The following is a 27,618-nucleotide window of genomic DNA, read 5'->3' as shown; positions in this document are numbered from 1 at the left end:
GACAAAAACGTACTATTATCGAGTCAAGTAATACAGTTCAATTTCGTTTCTAATTTAAATGGTACGAGTGAAACAATTTTTAAAGCATTTTCAAAGAACCAACATTGTCTCTTTTGCTTACTGACCCCGTTGCAAGGCACGGGTATAGCTGCTAGTCCAATATAGAAACAAATAGTTCAAATGGATGATTCCGTGCAATCAAATGGCCCCAAATGACATGTTACTTATTGTTGAATTCAAACTGAACGTTGACGAATTACTATGTTGTTTTTTTTGTCATGTACAGAATTAAAAATGTCAATACACGAATAAGTTATTAATAAGTTATTCTTAATTAGTTATTATTAATTAAGTTATTAATACGTTATAAATGTTGTTTCCAGCTTTTCAGGTGGCTTTTAGTACTGTATAATGAATTAGCATAAGATTTTGGCCCGGTCCGAATCCAATTCATGTGTAAGCATTTACCGGTTAGTTTATCCCAACTGAAATACATAACGACGAAGGATATATTAGCTACTACTACATTGATATCCTTATATTAATATCCACAATATCCTCAACCTTATAGAAACTTATTGGAGTTTTACTGATTTGAACATCCCTTTGAGCTCTAATTCTTATGAACAAATTTAATAAAATTTCAAACATTCCATTACTAACTAATGTCTTAGTAATTTTTGTTGTATAACATTGCTAAATGAACGTATCCTACCATTTTGTAGACCTCCCATAAACATGAAATAATTACAAATTCTAACATTTGATTACTAAGGTCTAGGTGAATTTCTTACATAGCATTGTTAACTGAACATGTGCTACACAGTTTTTAAACCTCCCATAAAGAAAACCCTATCAAATTGTCATCAACTCTATCTCGTGACATATAAATATAAACCGTATTTTCGAAATTTCCTACCTTTTAGGGAAACAACGTAATTTTACTGTATATCAAAGTTTGCGTAAGTAAAGGTTTAGTAAAAGTTCAAAAATAGAAAATCAAGCAAAATCTTGATTATTTGAGCCCATAATTAGCCCAGCGTTGATAAATCCACACCGTGGACGTAATCAAGGCATTCAGCGCGTGATTAAATCCTGTCGTTGTTACATGATGGATTGGTTTACAATTTATGAACCCAACCTAACTAATTAAAGTATAGGAGTATAGTTAAGTGTGCTACATTCTCACATAAGATTACAATAGTTACAAATATGTCATATATTTAGAAGGGTATAACATGATTCGACATACATTACCAGCCTGTAACTTAATCATGTTAAATTAATTACTAACCACAAACCCTCCCCTACTCTTGGGAACACAGGCATATTGTTTGTTAAAGTATTTTAGATCAATTTAAAACCTTAGAGCTCCCACCGTGCCAGAAGTTGAATTTACATGACAAAATGTCAAAGATGACATTTTACACTACTATCACAATGGCCTATTTCATATTGAAATGTTATAATCAATGTTAGGTTGTCAAGTTGGGTTAGGATTATGCTAGTTTAGAAAAGGCATAACCGAAATCTTCAATTGTGTATTGTCACATTATATAGTGGTAGTTGTATGAAGGGAAATCCCTCCATATCACCCTGTATTTGCATAACACTTTTAACTTGAATATATATTGTAAAATAATATAGTATTGTCCTTAAGTTTCTCATTGTTCATATAATAATTGTTTCTATGATAATTGTTAGAAAATTCCGTAGTGTAATTAGGCCTGAGTATCAACGTAGTACTGTATAGTATTAGGCCCTAATCAAGTTCTGTGTAATAACATTGACTATTAATACAACAACTGTATCGAATAGTCAATGGTAATAACCTAAAGAGACACTACAGTATAGTCGCAATCAATCAGAGGAGGAGATCTGAGTCAGCTGTTAGAATGATGACGATTTAACTTAATCGCTACTATTGAATTCGGCACCCAAGCCACGCAGAGATCGTGCAAGTATCTCTTTTCATTTTGCCAACTATTTAACTGCATAGCTACCTATTAAAACATCTTATTTTAATCTACTGTGGCTGGGTATCTGAGTAGTTAGTGCTCGCCTAACAATTTAAAGGCCACCGGATCAATCCGGAGAAAAGTCAGTTGGTTCAAAACTGGACCCAGCTGTTCCTGATCATTGGGGTTTGAATAAATTATCCTGACTAATGAAACAGCTGACATTCAGTAACAAAGTTACACATATAATCTCACACCATTCTACACTCATCCTTCACTCATATTTGGGTTAAATATGTACATAAGTGGCGTCCCCATCACAATTGATTATGATACTCGTACAATGATAATAAAGCAACAACATATAAATTATCGTTCCTCCTAATGAAGTTCTCAATTTAAGAAACAGTACTTTACTTTTCTTGGCATATAAAGAAAAATTTACGAACGTTTCATGGCAATCACATAAGCAGTTGGTAGGAAAAGAGACATCCATAAAATAAATTATAATTAATAAACTGAGAGAGAACTTGCAAAGTAATACAAATTATAAGTTACTGTTAAGATTGATACCTTCCAATGGGTGGCACAAAATTAATGCCCAGCACATTTTCAATAACTCATTGACATCCTATCTGTTTTATTGAAATGATAAAAACATAAACAAATACTAATGTTTATCTACTGATGTTCCAGGTTGCAGGATTTAAATATTTAAACCCCCATCCACTGCGCTCATAAAACAGTACAACAGCTGATAGAGTAAGGTGCAATATTTACTGATTACAGTGGGTTACTGCGCTGTGGAATTACCTGGCAGGGCAATAAACAGCTGATTCATGTCCACAACAGTGCTACGAATTGTTGAGGCAATGCTCTTTGCAACTACCATAAAGTATAAAGTTTAGTAACCACATCAAACAAAAGTATTGTGGTACTTATACTGTACTCTACAGTAGGTTTACAATGGCTCTAAGAACAATTTATCGTATTTAGGATTTATTTTCTAATTTTACATTATTTATCAACTACATATCAATCATTCAGGTGTAGACACCATTTTTGTGTGTATTTTAACAAAAATATATTATAGAATGGAGTGAGAAGATCCCTGTCTTTAATACTGACTAAGATCAGCTGTTTCATTAGCCAGGATCCTTTATTTAAAGCCCAATGATCAGGAACAGCTGGGTCCAGTTTCGAACCATAAAAAAGCTAATGAATCTATTATCAGGATCGAACCGGTGACCTTTTGATTGTAAGCCAACCACTTTAACCTAATATTGTCCTAATTATTCTAATTTTCAATTCAATCGAATAGAAACGTGTTGTATTAATTTATGAAAAATATTATTCGAATGGATTTTTAATGGTTACTTGGGTTTATACTCTGGGTTCGATAAGAAATATTGTTAAAACTTACTTTTCTGTTACATTTGTTGCTGCCTTAGGCTAAAAATTTTCTTTTGTGTTAAAATTCAAGTGAACCCCAATATTGAACTCCGGTTGCTACTCATTGTTTTTTTGAACAAAACATATGTTGAACTTCATTTTGAGATAATCTCAAGTACAATACGTTTGGGTCGTTACAGCTTAAACTACCTCTGTTGGCTGGTTGGAGAAACCACGCGATATATAGCTTAGGTAAATGAGTTTTTACATCAGTTTTTACAAATAATTGCTAAATATTGAGAGTAAAATAGAACAATTTCACACAAACTGGTCTTTGATTGCTATTTAGTATTAATATACGTAAACTAGTGGTTAAGTAAAACGCAAAACAAGTGTTTCTGCTCCTCTGAAGCACGTTCTGCTGTAATTAATTATCTTGCAACGCCTTGCTGTTTGTTTCTTCCTCAAGCCAGGCTTGATTAACAAACCAACCATTTTAATAAGCTACGGAGCGATCTCTGCTCTGGTTTTTTTTAGAAATTTGTTTTAGCTTAATACTAGTAATGTAGACTTTAAATTTATCCTATGGTGTTGGATTTTATTGATTCAGTTTGGAGCTACTAAAATGTAGTATTTTAGAAATTCGTTGTTTTCTTGTTTTTTTGTTGTTACTGCTGGTGACTTTTTCAATACTTATATTATAATGTTGAATAATTTTTTTTGTCCCGTTACAAAAACATCTATTGTTGAGAACCTCAGTTATTTTACTATATAATTTCAAAATGTTATATCTTATCTAGAATCTTTATATTATCTGAATCTATAGTTATTTGTGTACCCTAGAGAAAGTAGTACCCGCGGTCCGTATCACTCCGCTATTTTTTCTCGGCAAGAAATGTGCTCCGCTTTTTGAGAATATAGTTCCGTATGTTTTTGTAATTTGAAGTGGTTTCCGCGCCTAAGAAAAATGCTTTTAAGGTATTTTCTTGTTTATTAAGATCGTAGGAATGTTTTAAAAACGTTTAAAAGAAAAGTCCAGAAAGTTCAGAAATACCGAAACTATAAACACGAAATGACAGGTTAAATCGTAGTTATAATAGTCAATCAGCTGCTCATCGTATTATTATCTTTAAGTGTTGCCAACCTATTTCCAAGCGTACACGGATTACGTGCATAATAGAACCACGCTGTTTTGTGTTGTTTCGTTGGAATCCTGATGTGCGGCAAAGTATAAACCGTACGACAAAGTATAAACCGTACGGTGACTGTAGGAAAAATATATTACCGTATATTTACGGTGTATTATCGTAATTATATTAAACAAATTGGCTGTTATCCACCTTCAAAGCCTGTTCAATTGCAAATTCAAACGAAATTTGACTTTCTTGTCAGTTTCTCAAAGTTTACAGCCCATTTATTCCATTCTTTACGAGTTCTCTGAGTAAACGTTATTAAGAGAATTGCTGGTAATTCGGAAATCTTTACGTGGTTTTGGTGATGTTTCCAGCCTACAAGCTGGGATTACAGAGATAGGGAATACTGTATTTTAAAAGGTCAGAGACTCACTAAATTATTTACGCTGGAAACCCGATTATCCAAACTGCCAGGGCATGGTAGGGCGGAACGGAAAGTAGTTTCGAACTAGACCTTTCTGCAGTAAGAAGATAGTTTCCGTATTTTTTGTAGACCAGAAAGTCGTTGTTTCCAGAAAGGTACCGCAAAGGCAGCCAACCTTCGTGCTGGAGTACGGTAAATTTACCGACATCTTTCAAGGGCATATGGCACTTAAAAAAAAAGTGTATATGAGTTTTACAGTAGGCTTTCAAAAGCTACAAGATAAATGTTTGACAGGTTTGGCAAGGCACACTGCACTTTCACAGATAAATATTGGAAAGGTTTAAAAACGAAACTGTTGACAATTCTGTTAAAATTTTGATTTAAAATATTACACTGTATATAAACCACAGTGTTGTGGTTGTATGCATACACACAATCACAACACTGTGGTTTATGTACATATTATTGTTTATATACTGTGGTTCTATACCATAGTATAGGTTTCTGTTTACTTATCCTATTTGTTGTTAGCAGTGTGGTGAAAAGTATCGTACGCGCCTCATGCAAATTACACTTGGTCGCTACTAGACTCTGTTCAATAAAAAGCAATATCTTAATATTATTTATTGTTAACAAACGAGAAATAAACAATCACAATGATTATTGCACAGAATATTATTTAAAACATTGCATATGTGAAGTAGTTTATTATTACTTGTGTTAGTGCTGTTACAAACTTCAAACCTGATTTACTCTGACTGAAACTTTCAGTTTCTAATGAGTATCCACGACTGTTATAAGATAACTTGGTGATCACTGCAGCAATATAAATCAGCTGTTTCTAATGTCTAAGTAAAAGTGCGCCTTGAGCCGTTGGCGCATTGCAGATAGCAATTTCGCATGAAAAACGGTTTATCCGTATTCCCTTATTGCGTTTCTTCAGCTTCGGATTATCTTTACTGGTGTTCTTAAAACTTGTCACATTTTTAGAATAAAACATTGAACTAATTCGCATGTCCTGTTACTCAAAAGTGTACTTTTTCTTATAAGACTTAAAAACTAGAATGGCTAGTTTGAGTCCATTTCCATGAAAGTTTGAACTAAGGCAAAAGTCTTAAATTTATAATTACGAATTTAATTTGCAAATTCCGTTTAACTCTCGTGCAGGTCCTAAATAATGATATTGGAGGGCAATTGCTACAAACAAATCAATACTCGAACTCGTTATACTTTATGCTTATATGTTGTTGCTTATATGTTATTTAAGAGACTGTTGCGGAGATTTCAATTGCAATTAGTAAAAAGATTTTTTAGGTTTCGTGTTGGTCTGTGTACTGCCCTTGCTTTCTCATCAAAGATGGGATCAGATCCCAGATCCTAACACGTCATAAAAACTTTGTTTTTTACTTATCATAATGGAAAATGTCCCCAGTCATACCTTGAACAACGTAGACACCAACAATGACCTTTACACAAAGTATTGTTATATAGTTGTACCGTTGACTATGACTGCAGGCATAATTCATGTCCTATTTCAAGTCATTTTACGCTTGAGCGCAGACGAGGTAATGTTTCCATCCCATTGTTGGGTGAATTTTATGGTGAGCACTTTGCTCTTTGGTAATCAAAATATAGGGCAATCAATAGCTTACAAATAATCCATTAGCTAACTGTCGACCATCTGGCGAGATATTAGTAGTAAACCACAAAACATGGGTACCGGATTGAAATATACCCTAGGAGGATATACCTGGCTTTGTATTTAGCTGATCCGTGACGGTAATAAGAAAGTAGATATAGTCAATAGTTGTACTAATGTGTAAACTGAATTGATTGGATGAATAAATATTTGGATTGATAAATAATACATCAAATTTATACAAGAACTAGCTGTACCCGCGGGCTTTGCCCCGTTTAACTTCATATGTGAGCTCGTTCGCATGGCTCAATCACGTCCTGGTTGAAGTTCGTTCGCTACGCTCACTCACCTTTTGGTTGCAAATTAGCTGTTGTCATAAATTAAAAAAAATAATAGTGCTGCACTCTGTTGGTAATCCTTGTAACTTTAATGCTATTGAATATCACAGAACAGAACCAACTTGTTAAATTGAAACAGCTGTTATGATTCATTAATTCCATTTAAATATGAGTACTCATTAGGTTAACATGGGAAACTCCAGAACCACTGGGGCGGAGCCCGAGAGTCCGATCAGAATAAAAACCACTTAGTTTTCCTATTTAATGCCTAAAGAATCAGTGTACCAAATTTCAGCCTCCTAGGTAAGTGGGAAGTGGGAGAATTAGTGATGAGTGAGTGAGTGAGTCAGTCAGTCAGTCAGTCAGTGAGGGCTTTGGCTTTTATATACATAGATATTTATTTAGCACCTTCAACAAATTTGTACAATATTCTTTTGCTACTTTGAAACCCCTAAACCGTTTCTCTAATACAACTGGGTGTATTTTAGTTTCACAAAACTTAAAGATTTACTCGTTTAAACTTCCGTAAACCTGGTTATTACTTTAAACAAATTAAGACAAATCCATAGCTTTCTATCTACTACAATTAATTTGTCCGGTACAATTTCAATGCGATGAAAAAGGAGCCTCAGTAAAAGCCTAAACCAGCTGGTTAAAGATTGTGTGTATTTAATTCGAGTATGTTGCGTTTGAAAGAGAAACGACACATTTGTATTACTCCATGTAGTAGTTGTTGTTATTAAGCCACGCGGACGTTAGTTCGCATTGCGTGCCATAAAGTAAAATATTGGTATTTATAACTATGAAACATACGGAACTATAAAGTAACTTTAAATGGTGAATGTTTTAAAGATCCCTACATTTAAATTAAACATACTTTTTTGTTGTATGCCAATATTTTCCTGTACCCAGATAATCAATAAGGTAAGTTCTTAGTTACTGATTCGAGGTTCTCAATTATTAAATTTTAATTCACAGTTCTTTAATCCAAAAAGATAGGTTAATAAACTTGAAATAAAATAGCTTTAAAACTTTATCACCATTGCTATAAACTGATCTGTAATCAATTATGAACAAAGTGAATAAAGTGCAAAAAAATATCTTAAGTTTGTGTTAACCGCTGAAATATAATAATTTCTCTAAACAATACTTAATACTAAGATCTAAAAAAATGTATTTAACTATCCCATGGTTATGTTTATATTTGTGTGGTTTTGTTTATAACGTAAGACTGATTTAAAAAAATCACCAACCAAGAATTGGAAACACGAGTGAAAAGCCCCAGAGAGCTTGTAGTAATCTAATGCAATCGATTCTACAAGTACCTTAATATGGCAAAGTTCCAGCTCCAGACACTGTAGTAGTTCTAAATTTTAGATTTACGTAATTGTATACAGTTCATGTTTATAATCTGGAATTTATTCCTTGAAAATTTAATAAGTCAAAACCATATCAACATACTTTATTTTCAAAGTTGATTTGAGTGTTTCTGACAGAAGACTATACTCTGACAACTTATGCTAGGACACAATTCCTAGTGGATATCTAGGAAAATCCCCTTTCAAAGATTGTAGTATCCAAGCATAGCCTTTTCATGTGATAAATTCTGTTGATCACATATTGAATAAATAATTATAAGTCATTCTGTAAACAAAAGTCTGGTTTGAACCGTTGACGTTGTACAATTCATATTTGATTGACGAAAGGTTTTTTCACTGTTGATACATTCGAAAAAATGTTGATTGGCTTCAAAATGCACACACAAACTGAAACCTCCAATATAACTAGTAAAATAATCATCACAAAGATAAAAAATTACGTTATAAACATATAGGTAACATCTTAAACATTTATGTTTAAAACTTTTTACTGTGTTAAGCCTACTTTTAGGTACATGTAACTTTCCAAGAGTTTATACGGAGGATACTTAAAAAACTAAAAGAATTTTACTGGACACCACTTCTTGAATAAGCTCCCCCCTCCATAATAAAATAGCTTAGCCGTGATGCTTAAGTTATATTTTTAGTGTTGTTTTACTGCTAAACTTTCAGTTCCTTGCTTATTATTCCATAGATAGAACGTGTAAACATGTATAATATTAATTTTGTTTTGTTTTAAAAGAATATCATATTGTGAAAAGGTGCTATATTGGATGTAGATTTAAAGTAAAATTAGTTCGAGTGTTTGACATTAGAGTGACTGCTGTATTGGTAGTACATCACTTTTATCCTAGAAGCTTTGTGTTCAAATCTTACCATTTACCAACATATATTTACGTGATAACAACGTGACCCTGATGTTAATCTGTAGACTCACGTGACTACGAAACCACCAAAAAAATGATGGTGCTCTAGCGGGAGACGATTCTCTACATAGATTTAAAATCGTCATTACTAAAAATCATGATAGTGTGATTTTACTATTTCATTGACTCAAATAACAATAATACGATTTACTATTCTATTCTAAAGATTCAGTTCATCAAAAGTATCATAAGTTAATTAGTAAATCATCAATAGTTCAAGAATCCTGAATACAGGATTAGTTTTCAGCAAATAATTAATTCAAGGATTGAAGTAACATTCGGCTGTCTGCTGCTCACCGATAGCGTCACATGGCGGGATTAGAGGCTGAATGGAGGATTTTAGATTAATAGCTTATTTCCCATTTGAAATATGAGCATCTTTAATTTTATGGAAAAAGTTTGGAGAAAAGTGAGTTGAAATGTTGATGAGACATAAAATTTATCAGCTGAAACACACAAAACTGTATAAAATTATTCATTGAATAGTTTAAATTAATATTTTTTTGTTAATAATCTAAAATTAACATCGTTATACAAGGATAATCAATAAAAGGTTTTTGTTGTACTTTAGTGAAAACAGCTGTTTTTTATTAAACACCCTCGTGTACCCTCATAACGTTCTTTATTGCTGAGATAGAATACGAGGCACCCAAGGGCAAATTGTGCATTTCGATAGTAAGACATTTTTGTAGATTTATTAGGTAAATGAATCTAACAATTTACAATAAATTTAAATTTGTTACAGAAAAGTACCATTATTACTAGTAATATTCCCCTGTGATAGATCAATAGATTTTAAATTAAAATAGTTATTGTTTTTAGACGTGGAGATAGGACCTTTCAGGAGATTTTCGTGCCACTGGTGGCCATTTTTTTACATACTTTTAAAGTTATTTTGGACAGTGTACATATCAATGTGATACATATAATCTTTAAATAATAAGTTTTTTGTTTTTTAGGTCAAGATTTATGACGCAGATAACGCAGATATTTCTGTTCACAAAGAGGTTTATTTGAGTTTGTTCATTCAAAATATTATCAATACATAAAATGGGTTGATTTAAAATAATATACATGTCGTCAATTAAAGGCTATGAAAATTTAATGGTAAACCCTGTGTTTGGATTAAATATTTATCCAAGACGTGCTTTTAACACATCCCTGATCCCCTGGCCTGGCACACTGCCAAGTCACGGTAATACCGTCACTAACGAGTTTTCAGACCTCAATGTCTTCTGCGGTGCTTTTTGGAACAATAAAAGGGATTTAAAACTAGAAAACATTTATTAATCATGAAATGAATAATAAATATGCAAGGAAGTTCTCAATAACATGTATAGTGCAGCTCGCTCTACAGGTTTCGTGTCAGGATGTTCGACATTGCACACAAAGGAAGCTAAAAGCCATTATTTTGCCCTATTTATTTTAATGTAGAGTTATGAAAAACAGTACAGTAATATTGTCGGATATTTTAAAATTGAGGGCAGCCACTCTAAGTAGACTCTTAGCTTGGTTCAGTTTCGTGTATGGTGCGATGCATCAAATATAGGATATAGGCCTACTACTTTTCTAAACACATGAAAACAAAGAAAATGAGTTTAACTCGACGACTTTGTAGACTTGTCTGTTTATACAATTACACAACGTCACAAATTTGTTTTATTTTTATTTTTTTTTGTCATTACTTAACCAGCACTAGACTGAACTAACCTATTCTAAACCTAACCATCACAGCCCACTGTGAAAGAGAGGCTGCCCTCTTCTTGAAATTACCCGTTTAGCGTATGCCTGCATGCATTTCTTTACATTATTTATCAACTCTATAAAACAACTAGTGTACCTGTTGCTCGAATTCGAGAAATTGCGAAGTATTGCAGGAGTTATTTTAAAGTCATAATTTCCGATGACTTTAAAAGGATCGAATCAAATATTATGAAACGATGTTCACAGGATGTTCATAACAGTTCGATACAATCAACATTTCTTGTAAATATCTTATCATTTTTTAAAAGCTGATCCTGTTTTTTGTGTTTTCTACAAATAGCCTTACTCAAAGCCACATTAGGTTGTCCATAATAATGATTATTAATAAAAAACACATTATTTCTATTACTTCCACTTGGTGGCGTTCTATGACTGAAAGTTTCCATAGTTTGCAAATCGGCTCTTTAAATGATTGCTCAAGAAATGCAGCACAGTGTTGATTCAGTTTTCTTTTTAGTATTCCATTGTAATATTTACGCCAACCCAAATTCAAATAGTAAATATTTCATTTTAACCAGGTTAGGAAATGTTTGTAGCACATGTTTCCTTAAATTGCAACTAAAATATTAACAACAATTAAATTGTCCAGCTGACCATAATGTAAACAAATATGATCTTCATAAGGATAACATGGTAACTTTAAAAGCCACTGGGGCAGAGCCCAAGGGAATAAAAAAATGTAAGTTCAGTTTGTAAATCTACACACCTAGACAAACATTTTATTATATAGATATGTGGGGTTAAATAAAAAAAGCCTTATTGTTCACAAAGTTTCATGTAGCGTATTAATAATATAGATTATTTGTGGAACCACTACCTCCTACACCTCCTCACCGAGTACCTCTAGTGATATTATGTAGCCGCACGAGTTTATCGTATACAAATGTGCTTTGTTGGACACCTGATCCTGTCGTATTCAAGAGCTGAAAAATCACTTTCTCTTTTATATGCGGGTGTACTTGAATTATTCATTCTGTCTCCGGCGTCCAAGTAATGTAACGCTATTTACTTGGCTTCCCTGCCGCAGCGGTGTAAAATGGTCATGCAAAAAAGTAGTTGTGAGAAGCTGATTATAAAACTATTCTAAAAAAAAAATATATATATATCGCTACAATGTGCTATATTTTTGTCCTTAATGTGAAATTGTTAACAAAATTACTCAGTTAAATATGTTTTAAGTTGTGAGAATTCTTTTAGGAGAGATTTTTAAAATTTAAGTTTGTTGATAACACGTTTTTTATAGGTGGTTAAGTTTAGTGTAAATTTAAACTTGTATGGCATTCAATCTACTCTTACAGCATCCTCATTTCAAACCCCCATATATTTACACGTGTAGGACTAAACAATATTTTATTGGTATAAATAATACATTAAATACCAATAATCCCATCCAATGTTTTATGGATTTTGCATGTAATCTTATTTTAAATTAAAATAATACCCAGATACCAATTTTTCACTTCGATTTTAGAATTTAAGAATTACCAAAATGCTTCCACAATTTTGTGATAGCCTACGATTAAGTTCACACCATGTTGATTTTTACATGTTGAATTTTACATATAAGTATTAGAACAGTTACCGTATTGTTATTATGCAGAGTAATTATCTTTAGCTCTGGTAATAATAATTATGAGTAATTATCTGCACAAGATTAGCAGCAGTGGTCTCATTATTTGTTGAACACAAACATTAGCTCCAGACACGATTAATCTTACACAACATAACCAACAATATTCATCTAGTGAATATATTCAGCGGTATGACGTAACAATGCTATTAATGTCGCTGCAATGTTCATTTTTAAATTTTTGTTTGGTTACGTAACTCCTATTTTTATTACAGCTAATCTTACTAATATTATAAATGTGAAAGTTTGTGTGTTTGTTTGTTTGAATTTCAATCACGCATTAAATACTGATCGGATTGGGCTGAAATTTGGTACAATGATAGCTCACGTTCCCGATTAACATGTAGACATATTCTTATCCAAACAAATGGCCTAATAAACTATTTATTAACTGTCATACAATGGAATTAATATGATGTAGTATAATCTAATATATAAAATTCTCGTGTCACAGTGTTGTCTGCAAACTCCACCGGAACGACTTCACCGATCGTTATGAAATTTGGTGTGTAAATTCTGTAGGTATGCGAATCGGACGTAAACTATTTCCCGTTTCGAAATTCTTAAAAGGGCTCCGCCCCAGTGGCTCTGGAGTTTCCCATGTTAAACTTATGAGAAATGGAATTAATGAATCTTAACAGCTGTTTCAATTAAACAAGTTGGTTCTGTTCTATGATGTTCAATAGCATTAAAGTTACAAGGATTACCAACAGGGTGCAGCACTATTATTTCTTTTACATTTATGACAACAGCTAATTTGCAACCAAAAGGTGAGTGAGCGTAGCGAACGAACTTGAACCTGGAGGCGAGTTAGCGTAGCGAACGAGCAAACCTGAAGGCAAGTGAGCGCAGCGAACGAGCTCCAACCCTCAAGGTGAGTGAGCGTAGCGAACGAGCTCCAACCCAAAGGTGAGTGAGCGTAGCGAACGAACTTCAACCTGGAGGCGAGTTAGCGTAGCGAACGAGCTAACCTGAAGGCAAGTGAGCGCAGCGAACGAGCTCCAACCTAAAGGTGAGTGAGCGTAGCGAACGAGCTCCAACCCAAAGGTGAGTGAGCGTAGCGAACGAACTTCAACCAGGACGTGATTGAGCGATGCGAACGAGATCATCTTGAAAATTAAACGTAACGGTACTTTCTTTCCATAGGTATGTCTTAGGGGAAACCTATAACTTAGGCGATACGAAGTTCGCCGGGTCAGCTAGTAATAATGTAAAATTAATTAAATAAACTGCTTTATCTGAACAAATAATGATTCAAACTTTGTTTGTTATGAAAATCTACTTCAATTCAACCTATTTATGAGGATTTCGTGAGCTAAAAATATAGTTAAAAATATCTTTACCAACCCATTATCGTGTAACCATCCTAAATAACAATATGTTCAAACACTGTAAATATCTTTACCAACCCATTATCGTGTAACCATCCTAAATAACAATATGTTCAAACACTGTAGACTGAAGAAACAACTTGGAATGCAAGTACTCACTGAGCTGTTGAATAATTTGTGATATCGTCATGTTTAAATATTCAGCCTGTGGTACTGAGAACAAACAATTGCATTTCCTCGTCACCGACGCTGAAAGGGGTTGTTTAAACTGGAAGATTCACAGGAAATAAGTTCTCTTTGCTCTTATCTGAGAGGACACAATGAATGGAAACCGTCGACGGTAGATAATATAGATAAATGACTTGCAGAAGTGTCTAATTATTTGTGACTTTATGTGAAATAAAAATATTACATTTTACCTGATTCCTCTGATAACAGTGAAATGTATAAGAGGAGACTACCTATAAAATTAGACATATTACTGCATCCCGGTAAAACTTTTTTATAAAGCTAATTTTTAGTAAGAAATTTTTCCTCTCTAGCTCAGTGATTAGTGCTTATCTAGTAATCAAAAGGTCGCCGGTTCGATCCTGAGAAAAGCGTGTGGCTTTTTGAAGGTTCGAAACTGGACCCAGCTGTCCTTGATCATTGGGATTCTAACAAAATGGCCCTGATTGATTAAACAGCTGATCGTCAGGGACAAGGCATCACACTCTATTCTGCACTCTACACTCATCCTTTACTCATATTTAATATAAAATAAAATACGCACATAGGTGGTGTGCCCATCTCAATTTATACTGATAATGATAATTTCGTGTTGCAAGTCTTGCTTCCAAACAAACTAAATTAATGTATTGAAAAAATATTGATGTGATCACAAATCTCCTTTCAAATATGGGACAGCTACTTTGCAATGGATGAAGTGGAGGCATTTAAATCTTTATTTTTGAACAATTGGTTCCCCAAGTTTAATCAACGTAGCCAACTACTCTCAATATAATCAATAATTAACCTATACTTTTTTAATTGATACGTACGTTTAATCAACTTATTGATTCGTGAACTAAATAAAATAATTTCATAACATGTTTTTCCTTATAATTTGAATAAGTAACACTACAATGTATTTCTTTAATATTGCGATTGAATTAAATTTATTTTATTTTTACTTTCATCCAAGTACCTTGGATACCTTTAAGTATAAGGAGAGAAATGACAAAAACTATTACTTACCTAATATTTTAATCTAAACGAATTTTGTCACGGACTTATGAAAATTGCCATTAAAAACTAAGTAACTTTAAAAAACTTAAATTAGTAACTACTAGAAAATTTAACAATTACCTGTACATTTTTTCCACAATTGATTTTCGAGTATCGTTTGAGAACCTTATCATATTTCCTAAAACAATATAAAACTTATCTTTATGAAAACACTTTGTTATGATTTTTTACCTCAAACAATGTCAAGTCACATACTCAATTTCTCTAAGAATTTATTGAAACCCATTTTATTTATATAGAAGAGCTTTATTCCACCATTAGCCCAGCTTTAGCACCTTCTTTTGTGCTCCATTTTAAGTGTATTTTTATCTGATCATAAAAAGTGTCGATCACAGCAAACTTACTGCAGATGAAATTAACCTTTAACCAATAATTTATTAGGTAGCGTTAGATATTACCTTATCTTAAATTATTTTCCCAAATGATTACTATATAAACTTGTATTTCTCTTCAAATTTAAATAAAATATAGTTTAATTGATCGTTGTTGTCGGGTTCACATATTTGGCAAATCTTTGGATGTTGTTGTATGTCTTAAGACGAAAATATGAAAATCTGTATGAGAAGCTGTTGTAAAGTCTGTCTTTAAATTTAAAGTACCAGGAGACCAAGCTTTGCTCGGATTGAATTCTACAAACTTAATATACAAGTTAATTTGCTTAATTATAGATATTTACTGTAATCAATGTGAACACAATTAGATGATACAAAGAAAGCATCTTAATGCACCTTTATAAATAGATTGCAATAAAAACAACCTTTATCAGCTGTTTATTAACTGCAGCTACAAAAAGGTATTGACTATAGCATTGCTATAACTCAAGGGCTGTTGGGCGGAAACTGGACATTTCCCGTCCTTGTGACCAACTCCAATCGATTTATCTTGGCCAAATACCCCATAACAAACACAAAAATTCAAAATCCTTGGACGAAAATAAAAGTTTGTCTGTACACGCGCTTGTTTTAGAGTGTAAAATATATGTTATAATATTATCTTAAGATTGTATTAACCATTTTATCATGGCCTTCTCTAAAAGGCTGCGGCTAGACAAAAGTGGCAACGTCGCAGCCACGGCCTACCGAAACAGCTGTTGCACTCATAAAGGAGCTTCAGTGCAATGTTTACATTTATGTTGTGACTGTCAATACCATTAGGTGGCCGATGCGACGTTGCCAAACCAAATTGTTGGCCACGGCCTTGTATTTGCAAGAATTTTACTTTCAATTACAATTGCAAGACTATACATTTATCTTTCTGCGATTTCATTGTGATAATTGTAATATTTCTTTGTTCCAGACCGTGAGGCGGAATGGATCAAACCTGTGAACCTGAGGCTTGGTAGTGACGTCATGAATCAGTGAACATTCAACACAGCACAACATGTCGGACCCGGACAACTACGATGACGAGGTAGTTTAAACTTATATTATACATCAACATTTAGCTGATAAGTTATGGAAGTCACAAGTGTAAACCTTAGGTTATTCAGAAGTTTTTTTAATTGTTCAAAACGAGTCCCAGCTTTCCTTGATTATTGGGCTTCTAATCAATCATTGTGTCTGAATAAACAGCTGATCTTAGTCAATAAAAAGCTTCAGTTGGCATTTACCTCATTTCAAACTGACATTCACTAAGTAATAATTAATACACGTAGTGGCTTCATCAAACAAAAATGAAAGTATCTTACTAATATTATAAATGTGAAAGTTTGTGTGTTTGTGTGTTTGAAGTTCAATCACGCATAAACCACTGGACAGATTGGGCTGAAATTTGGCATGATGATAGCTTACATTCCCGATTAACATATAGGCATATTCTTATCTCAAAAATCGTTTCGGGCTCCGCCCCAGTGGCTCTGTAATTCCCCATGTTAACCTTATGAGTATTCATATTTAAAGGGAATTAAAGAATTTAGTCAGCTGTTTCAAATAAAAAAGTTGGTTCTATGATATGGAAAAGCATTACAAAGTTATAAGATTTACCAACAGGGCGCAGCACTATATTTTTTTGCATTTATGAAAACAGCCGATTTGAACTAAGCAGCAACAAAAAAACTGTGATTCGCAATGAGAACTGTCAAAGTAGGATTGTTTACAGTTATGTTTATGTTTTTTAATTTCATGAATAATTTGTGATATTTTGCGAATTGTTGATAATTTATTTTTCTCTATTGTTTAGGTGAAGTGGTAGAACATTATGCCTATGGTAGATGTGTAATAGGTACTAGGTAATAGGTAATAGAATATTGTAAATTTAAAAAAGCAAATGTTATCAAACTGTGTCCTCCCTTATTGCAAACGCAAAGCTTGAGTATAACTGCAATAAGCATTTTATACTTATACTAGCAGAGTACCCGTCCTTCGTACGGGGTCGGAATATAAGTATAAAATGCTTATTGCAGTTATACTCAAGCTTTGCGATTGCAATGGGTGGAGGACACAGTATGATAAAATTTGCTTTTTTAAATTTACAGTATTCTATAGTATTACACATCTACCATAGCCATAATGTTCTATTACTTCACCTAAACAATAGGGAAAAATAAATTATCAACAATTCGCAAAATATCACAGATTATTCATGAAATGAAAAACATAAACATAACTGTAAACAATCCTACTTTGACAGTTCTCATTGCGAATCACAGTTTTTTGTTGCTGCTTAGTTCAAATTAGCTGTTTTCATAAATGCAAAAAAAATATAGTGCTGCTCCCTGTTGGTAAATCATATAACTTTTTAATGCTTTTCCATATCATAGAACCAACTTTTTTAGTTGAAACAGCTGACTAAATTCTTTAATTCCCTTTAAATATGAATACTCATAAGGTTAACATGGGGAATTACAGAGCCACTGGGGCGGAGCCCGAAAGGATTTTTGAGATAAGAATATGCCTATATGTTAATCGGGAATGTAAGCTATCATCATGCCAAATTTCAGCCCAATCCGTCCAGTGGTTTATGCGTGATTGAACTTCAAACAAACAAACAAACAAACAAACAAACACACAAACTTTCACATTTATTTATAATATTAGTAAGACTAGTTGCTCTGCCCGTGCTTCGCTACGGGGTGAGAATGCAGAAAAGAAAAATTCGGTTTTACTGCAAGATACTATAATACTATGAGAAACAGTTACAACACACTTACCAGGAAACATGTAGGCAAAAGCTCAATCCTGCTTATTGATTATTTAAATTAAGATCTCTTTATGTATTACAGTACTATCATTTTATATAGTGTATAGCATTTAAAATATATGCAAAAGTATAATTCATTGACCACATGGCACCAAAAAACAATTCTCCTTGTAAACAAATTAAATTAAATAGCAGAACAGCATTTCTGACAACAGCTGTAGTTTAATAACAATGTTTGTTTCCCATGTTAATCTTATGGAGAAATACGAAACTTTAAAGGGCCCCAGCACCTCACTCTCTAATTATTTCCCTAAAAAGAAAGTTTCCTGCACAACTTCACGTTACGCTCTTTCCAATGACACCAAAAACATGTCAATCTGTTCAGTAGTTTCGGAGGAGTAATTGTCACAAAAATCATGCTTGCGTATTAAATAAGTATAGATTCCATCCCCGTACGAAGGACGGGTACCCTGCTAGTAGTCTATATATCTTGCAAAGATTTGTCTATAAGTTCAGCTACTAACAATGTGTTGTGGTAACTACCAGCCATAGACAAATTCAGGTTCCCTGCTCAAGAGTTGAACCATCACAAACGAAACCAAGTGGACAAATCTCAGGAAACTGACAATGCTCAGACATTTGTAGTTCGGTTTAATAGTTTGTTCAAATGCACTAGAGAAGGTTTGGTTTATTTTTGTATGGCTTAAAAAATGTTACAGCTGTTGAAAAATAAGTGTCAACACTGCAATGTAGTAAATAAATCAGGTAATAACCAAGAAAGTTTTTATAAAAGGAGATTAGGGACATTTTCTACAAACATTAAGGAGGTTTAAATTTCCTCAATATTTTCTCAAAACCTTACTTGTAAGTTTCAAAGCTATCGATGCATAAATAGGCTTGTAATATAAAATCAAACATCTAAACACCTTCCTGTGACAAAATGTAAGTTTAAAACAATATTTTCTTTTCCAGTCAATATATTTACTTTACCAAACTAATAACCATTGTTTTATTTCTAGGGGTAAACCTCGACTAATTGTTTCCTAAGAATCTAAAAAGATCTATACAAAAACGCTCGAGGAGTTTTATTTCAATATTCATTTGATGAACATTATTTATTCATCGCTGAAATGCAGTCAGTCAAAACGTTATAAGATTTGTTCAGTTAGTAACGAACAAAATCTTGAATTTTTACTCGAAGCCGGAGTGTCTTTCAATGTCGAAGAAATGAGATCCATTCACACCTTTTGTGATTCCTTCCTTTCCAAGCTATTCTAAGCGCGGAGGTTTTGAATTAAACATTTTAAACAAGCTGGGATGGTTCATCGGAACCTTTTTACACTGAAATAATTTTATCTCTGCTCTTAACATTTTTATCCCATGCTTAAAGTTTCCACTTCTTCACTGAGTTTATTTATGAAGTATTGTTTATAAAGTGAATACGAAAAAGTACTAAAAGTTTTCATTGTGAATTATACGTAATATGTTTTATTTTAGTCTTATTAAACTTTCATGTACCATTAGATAGTTTTCATAATTAGCTAATAAATAGTTTTATACCAATAGGTCAATCGGAGTTTTTTTAACCAATTGCTTGGATTTCTACACTGGTTTGGTTCTCAAGCTTAAAAAATATCAAATGGATGCCGCGGTATGAATATAATATTATTATCGATTTCAGGATGTAGGATTGATAGTTACTGCACGAGTCTCGGCTATAAAACAACTAATGGCAGTTGAAATAAGTTCTACGTTTGTGCACAAATACAGCTTATGTTTGGTTATTTATCTGTATAATAAATAAACATTTCCTATTCAAATCTACCTTCCTCTTAAGCGTACAAATTTGCATACTGTTTACATAAGCGAACCTTATAAATCCTGTAATGTGTTTTTCATGAAGGTCTGTCCGTTAAGAGAGAGAACTTTTTTGTGGAATCCATGATTTATGTGCTTTTGTTTTGTTGTGTCCGTTGTGACGCAAGCGCCACAGCTTCATGGCGTAAGGCGCTAGCATGCCGTTCAACCGCTCTTTTTCTTGGACCAATTTTTTCTAAGCTCAGCCGGCTCGTCTCTTCTCTCGCCCCTGTCTGCCCGCTGCCGTGATTTGACGAACTTCGAGTCTTCAAACTTCGTACAGAATGAACAATAATCAAGCTAAGTTAACTTATTAGTTTTAAGTAAAATATTAAAATATGTTAGGCTAGAAGTAAATCTCAGGGGGGGGAAGCCACTGGCTTCGCAGGTACGCTGGAAAATGTAGTAAATAACTATCAAGTTTGATTCCGCCTAACGGAATCAAACAATCCTTTTCATGTTTCGAAGCCACATGTTCCAAGAGATTAAATTGCCGGTTAGAGGGGTTGCTTAGTTCATCTACCAGTTACAATTCAACCAATTCTTGCTTCAATCAGGTTTTTCTTATATATATTTATATATTAGTTTGGAAGGTGTCAACCAAAATTAGGGTATTTAAGTGTGTTAGTTAAATAAGTGTAATCAAAGCTGGCTTGGGCTGTCTTCCTGGTCTGGGTAAAAGGTCCAATTCTCTGGGCCCCCATCACACTTTTCCAGTAATCCAAGGTAATACTGACAACCAGAATAGTTTAAAACCATATCACAACACTACCATCACCTCACCGTGTTACAGATTACAAATAATTTATCATTTTGTGATTTAATCATATTCTGCTTTAGTTTGTTGTAGGTATATTATACTGTATTGTATTTATTATTTTGAGTGTATTTAGTATACTTTCTTGGGGAACGAGCTGGTCTAGTAGTAGAGCGCAGGACTTCGGCCACTGAGGTCTCGGGTCCAAATCGCACCAATCACCAATTTTATCTTAGTTATAATGCTGCGACTTTAGTCGGAGGTAATGTGAAAAATTAATATGGACTAGAGCCTAGTTAAAAAAGTAAAGTATACTTGGTTATGTTTAGTGATTTTATTGAATAACGGGTTTTATCGTCCACTGAAAGTCGTCATCATTAAACTGTTTAAACTTAGTATTTTAAAAAAAATGATCGACGGGTTTTAAAAGGTAGCATTTTTAAAGCGTTTTCGGCTACATATATATTTGTGGACGTGTAAAGTGTCTAATAATTACTTAGACGCTTTTGGAGCATACTGAAGAAATTATGACTTTTTGAAAAAGTGACGCGCAAGAGTGATTGGTAGATTTGCCGACCCTAGCGGATTTTGGCTGTACCACTGGTGTTCCGTGGTTGAAGGCTCACATCACTTTTGTTCCGGGGGTCAGCAGGTAGATTTCGGGACCGACCGAAACGTCACTTTTGTTCCACGGACATCTCTCTTGTTCCGCAAGAGAGGAGGCTGTACTATCCCTCCCCCAAATCCTCTCCTTTGCCTTCATCATTATTATTTTTTTCATGTGGGCTTTAAAGCTCGTTAATTATTATTTTCTCCTTAGCATAAATATCAAAATTTAAACACACTAACCTAACCTTACCAAACCCAACCTAACATGACCTATGAAAGAAAGAAGTAGGAGGAGAGCGAAAGAGAGGTTTTTGTGGCTTACATTTGACCTACAGAAGTGTTTATGAACACGAAACAGCTGTAGTCAACTAACTACAATCTAGGATCACTTGACGGATACAGGTAACATAAACCTTTTATTGCAAAAATTAATCTTATTAATTCAAAATTCAATCATATGTTGAATCTCATATTGTATTGTTATATTATAAGAAATCTAAACCATGCGAATAAAGTATGCGACTGCGATGTTAATGTTATGGGCCACTTGTTACACTATTAGGGCGCATCATTTATCTTGAAAATAACTGCATTCGTAATGCATTATTGCTTGCAATGGAGATTTAAATTTATTGTTACATTACAGCAATAATGCTCCCACGCATTATAATGCTTTAACGTCCAATATTTTACGCTAAATAAATGTAAATGTTGTTATAAATGTTAATTTAGGTAAATATCTAAATATGAACTCCGTTGTTTGCATATTCAAACTGGCGTATTCCCCACCAGATCATGTAAAATACTTTATTTCTTAATTCTTTTTTAGAGGTTTGAAAAAGTAGTTTTTATTATTTTTACATTTTTTTAATTGAGAAAAATAAAGTTATAAAAAAAATCAATTTCTCAGTTATACTTTGTCCAAACTAAGTTTATAAGATATCGTTGTAATCTGCATAAGATTTACTAAATTTTACATGTCCTGCAAATAATTAGCAAAATTTTCGTGGGATATGGCATCAAATATTTTTAAAAGCCGCAATTTTTAAACAGTTAGAGAGTTTTTATTCATATTTCGCACAAAATAGTAGTCAATAAGATAAACATTTTTACAGAATTTCAACGCTGTAGCTAAAATAGTTGAGGAGTTATTTGTTTTTGTAAAAATCACATACAGGCAGATAGACCGAAAACGTAATGAGATAGGACATATGTTATATTGAGTTTTGTTCTTTCTTTTGACATGCTGAATAACGTGACAAAGTTTGTAGTATGGTTGGAAGCCGCCCTGTATAATCAAGACTTTTCCTACAAAATCCCATAAATAACAGAAATATCAAATTTGTACAAACGGTTTTTTTGCTGATCAAATTTTAATTCAAACTTAGTATGCATGGTGCTTTCAACTCTAAAACATTGTACAACCATCAATTATGTAAAACCTACGGTCCAAAGATTGTTTTATTTTTATTTTTCTTGTAAAATATCTCACTTACCCATTATAACGGTTTTTGACAAAGTAATGGGAGAAAGTATGTGTCAATTTGCTGATACAGTTTACTATGTGTTTTTGTTATAAAGTACAACAACCCTACTAAACTACATTATGTTGTAGATTGTAAACAACCTACAAAGAAATACACCAAAACATAACCTGTCTGAACGAACTAAGTATCCATGGAGACCCATGCACAAATAGACCAGATTTTATTTCCCTTTGTACAAACCGCGCTTTGACCCGGATTTCTGTAGCCAACCCCGTTGTAGAGGTGATATTTGGTTCATCATGCAATGCATCGTAAATCATTCATGACCGGTTTGTTCATTCTCTTTGTCATCAAACTCCTTTGTATTCATATTATATTAAACAATTGAAATATTGCTCCAACGTCTTTTCATTTTAATGATAACCTCTCTTCACGACACGTTATTTGTGCTTTGTCGACTGCAATGTTAGTTTTTATGTATTTTGCTTGGCTTTTTGCACACATAAATTGTTTTTCTCAGTTGTTTATTATGTTTTAACAGTTGCTGTACTTGGATAAATTCTATTGGTGATTTGGCAGATTTCAACCCGGGACCTTAGGGACTGTAGTTCCGTGCTATATTAGACCAGGTCCGCTCCCTGAGAAGCTTTGCTCGCAGCGTTGTCCATGGGCAACGCTATTGTTATATTAATGCAATTTTCTGTTCACATACGTGGGCTAATTTATCACATTACTAATAAATGTGTGAAGAAAATTTGAAAATAAGACATAAACAGAACTATTATAAACAACTGGATAAAAAACGAGGTTATTTAAATGCACACATTGGTAAAGCCTAGGAAGGTACGGGCCGAAGTATTTGCCTATTAATAGGGGTGTGTCCAATTGCGCTCTATTTCCATTGACATGCTTTTGTCATTAAATAAAAAAACTCAGCCCAAAAATATAAACACTAAAAAACCATAATATTGAAAAATTCCAAAATATTGTATCTTATTGTATCTTAAACATATTGTTTTGAACTACCATTAATGTTTTTTAAATGAACGTATTTATATTATCATTAAAACTACAGTACATAATAGCTTTTCAATGCCTTATGTAAAATCTTCTGTTTGGATCATGTTTCAACAGATTTTTATTTGGGAATAAAGGTTTGCATTACTGAATCAGTAATACTGATGCACCTTTGTTAATATAGAGTAATTAGTTACTTAGAATCTAAGAATTGTAATGCGGCTTGGTAAAGAAACGTACTAAACTTTCACAACCAAAATATTTATTTTGAAAAATATTAGGTAATAATGCCGTTATTTGATTTTACCCGCTTAGGAAAACAACTGGAAAAGTGTTGTAAGGTTTCTGTTCCCCACCATAAATACAACTTTATATTAGAGATTCCTGTATCAAAGTTTGTTATATCTCGTATTCATAGTTTAAGGAGAAGCCATTTCACCATGTGTCCATTGCAGACAGTTTGCCAAAAGACGAACTTGTCGCTTTTATCATAGAGATAACTTTACGGCTCAAAAGATAAATCACTTTGTGCTTTCTGAGATGATCTGGCCATCCTTTACTCTATTGTCAGCATATTCGTGAATAGAGAAGTTTTATTGGTGTTAACTGAACTGGGCTTGAAATTGTATTTTACCAACCCTAATGTCCCAATTTGACATTGACATTTATTTCTTTGCTTTACATAAGCAGCTCAATGCATTTGACTAATTTTAAATGCAACGGAATGTATCTTTCACAGTATAATTCTTTCTAATTACATATGCCAGAGCTCGGGGCTTCTACCGTAAGGTCCCAGCCTCAAATCCCGCCAATCACCAATACATTTTATCTATACTATGTGATAACGCCGCGACCCTCTTGTCCAGAGACTAGGATAAAGTAATGTGTAAAAACTGTTCCAAGCTAGCCTAGCGTCCTAGGATGTGAAAATAGGATTTAAAAAACTTAATAGAACCCCAGCAGTAGTTTAAGTACACTACATTTTTACCGGTTATATATTTGGTCCTTTGTACACGGATAAGTTGAATTTCAGTGTGTTCCACTATGAAAATTAGATAGGTAAAATAAAGTGAGTCAGCTAACAACAGATGATTGTGTCAATCAAAACCTGTGGTTCTTGTATCATATGATTATCATGAAACATTTAACTTTCCCATTTTAACCCATATGTAGTAATTTAAGTACGACAATTATAACAGTGAATGAAAGTTGTAGATTTCCTTTGGTGTGCTTAAACAAAACAACCCTAGAACCATTTGTGAAGGGGCCGACACGTAGGCTGCTCATTAATAATGCCTTAGTGTTTTGGTTTTGTTTAACATTTTGTTTTTCTCTTGGTTACTAATAACGTGGATGTAGCTTTTGTCCAACAAATAGAACATGAACTAAGTTACGTAACATTGATTCTGAAACCATGGAATTTTTATAGTTTGAATGATTTTTAATCTAATTCCTTATATTTGTACGTTTACATCAATTTACTATTAAAAATTCAAATAAGGTTTTAGTTTCAAGTATAAAAATAGCTTTTGTTTTTGCTGGTTTTCAATTACGTCCATTAAAAATAATATTTGCCTTCTAGATTCTGGAGTATCAAATAACTTGTAAATTCAGTATTTTATTGTTGTGTGTGAGTTTTTTTTACAAGTTTCATTGAAAATTTTGATACACATACGATTTAAACATGTATTTCACTTACTACTCGTGTCCATTTAGAATTAAGAACTTTTAAGAAATGTAATAAAATCTAACGGAAACATACTATAGGCGAAACAAAGCTACAGTACTTTCAATGCAAAAAGTATCTAAAACTTGTATGGAAATGAATAAAAATTATTAAATATAAACATTGTATATTTAACCCATTTAAAAATGTGAAAATTAAAATAAAAAAATATTTAAATGTTAAAATATAATATGTAGACGCTAAAAATACAAAAACAAAGCAAATTTAAACTACAAAATCGCTCAACAAGTATACACAGAACATATTTTTAAAACGTCACCTAACCAAAACATTATTGATTTCCTAGAGTAGATTATTATTGAAAACAATTATATTTTTATAATAAACATTCATTCAACAATATTTTAAATTTACTTTTACATACTATGTAAGATCCCAGTTTTATTTTCACGTAAAAGAGCAATACTTAGAATGTTCAGATTGCTTCAATCCTACTTTCAAGACACATAGAAAGCAGCACAACAGCATAATGTACCCGCAAACATCCCCATTGCGTGATGTACAGTTGTTGTGATCATCAGCTGTTTTCCTCGTCTGTGCTCACAGCTGTATTATGAGACAGCTGATCCGTGAAACATACGGTTTCACTGTCACATGTCTCAAAGAGGGTTTTCAAACTTCTTAATTTCTTTAAAGGACGAACTTTTCCTCAATGTTTAGTTGTAAAGGATTTATAAATCGTGTTATAATGTTTTATACAATATATTAAAATAAATACAGAATGAAATGCTATTAGAGTGGTTTCAAATAAAATAAAATTAGAGAATATACAAGTTATATACAAGAATATCAACTAGATTTTTTGTAAAAATATACTGACGAGTATATAATTTGATTTTTTTACATTTCTTAGAGAATAAAATCAACATTTAAAAAAGTATTTAAAAAAATACTTTTCATTGCCAATGGATGCCTAAAACCCTATAGTGCTCATTGGCACAGATACACTTATTAAATATAAATATTTTGTACAGTATAAACATATTGCAAAATTAATCATCACATTAACACTATGTAAACAATGACTACCCTGTGTTTGGATAATGTAGACACTTTGCCGATACACTGTTACAGGGCGTATTAACAACTCCGATAAGGGCAAAACAATGGTAGTGACATCACCGTATCAGTCGTTGAGCCAGGTAATATGTTTGTCGGCGCCAAATTACCCATAATGCCCGCGGCCTTTCTGATAACAGTGTGACAAAAACCACCACCAGAGTTAAAGGTTGTTTGTCAGGTATGTACCAATTGCAATTTTCGTACTTATAACAAAACTGGTGAGACAACGTTACAAAGAGTTTTCAAGAGAATCTTCACTAATGTAATTTGTTCTGTAATTATAGTGATGATTAATAGTTGACGCATACACATTAAATAAACAGATATTTAACATTTCGTTAAATAACGAACCTAACCTAACCTGTGTTCCTTCCATCGTGGACAATGAGCTGACTTTTTAAACACGCCTGAAGAAGAGCCTTGCCAACCTAATCTAACCGAACAAAACCTAACTGAATCCAACCAGACCTAATAAAACCTAATATAACCTCATTCATTTCATATGCTTTGGGAAGATTTAAATAGTGATGTCTATCTTCTTTAAAACTTCAATTTATTGTGCATAGAGAGTTTAATCCAAGCCAAGAAGACGTTCCAACAGACATTGTCTTAAAGTATATTCACAGTATTTCAATCAGAAACAAACAAATAAATTTCTAATGTTACACTTGGTATTAGTCACACTTATCAACAAAAATATACCTTATAGTTATATCAATAAACTAAATGTGATAATAAGTCAG

The 27,618-nt window shown here is 33.0% G+C and overlaps 1 protein-coding gene across 3 annotated transcripts in view; it reads left to right on the top strand.

Moving 5' to 3' along the window:
• Window positions 1-27,618, top strand: part of LOC128994606 (inactive dipeptidyl peptidase 10-like) — a 221,978-nt gene that overhangs the window by 64,024 nt on the left and 130,336 nt on the right. For all 3 annotated transcript variants that reach the window (XM_054419269.1, XM_054419268.1, XM_054419270.1), the window contains one exon: window positions 16,498-16,611. In XM_054419269.1, the coding sequence (XP_054275244.1) occupies window positions 16,582-16,611 (30 nt within the window). In that variant the 5' untranslated portion in view covers window positions 16,498-16,581. The remainder of the gene's footprint in view (window positions 1-16,497; window positions 16,612-27,618) is intronic.

The sequence above is a fragment of the Macrosteles quadrilineatus genome, unplaced genomic scaffold, assembly GCF_028750875.1.
Source record: "Macrosteles quadrilineatus isolate MER2022 unplaced genomic scaffold, UCM_ALF_1.0 Scaffold_5__1_contigs__length_97177068, whole genome shotgun sequence".
NCBI classification, from domain to species: Eukaryota; Metazoa; Arthropoda; class Insecta; order Hemiptera; family Cicadellidae; genus Macrosteles; species Macrosteles quadrilineatus.
Note: the sequence above shows the minus strand (reverse complement) of the source record. Positions and strands in the feature narration are given on the sequence as shown.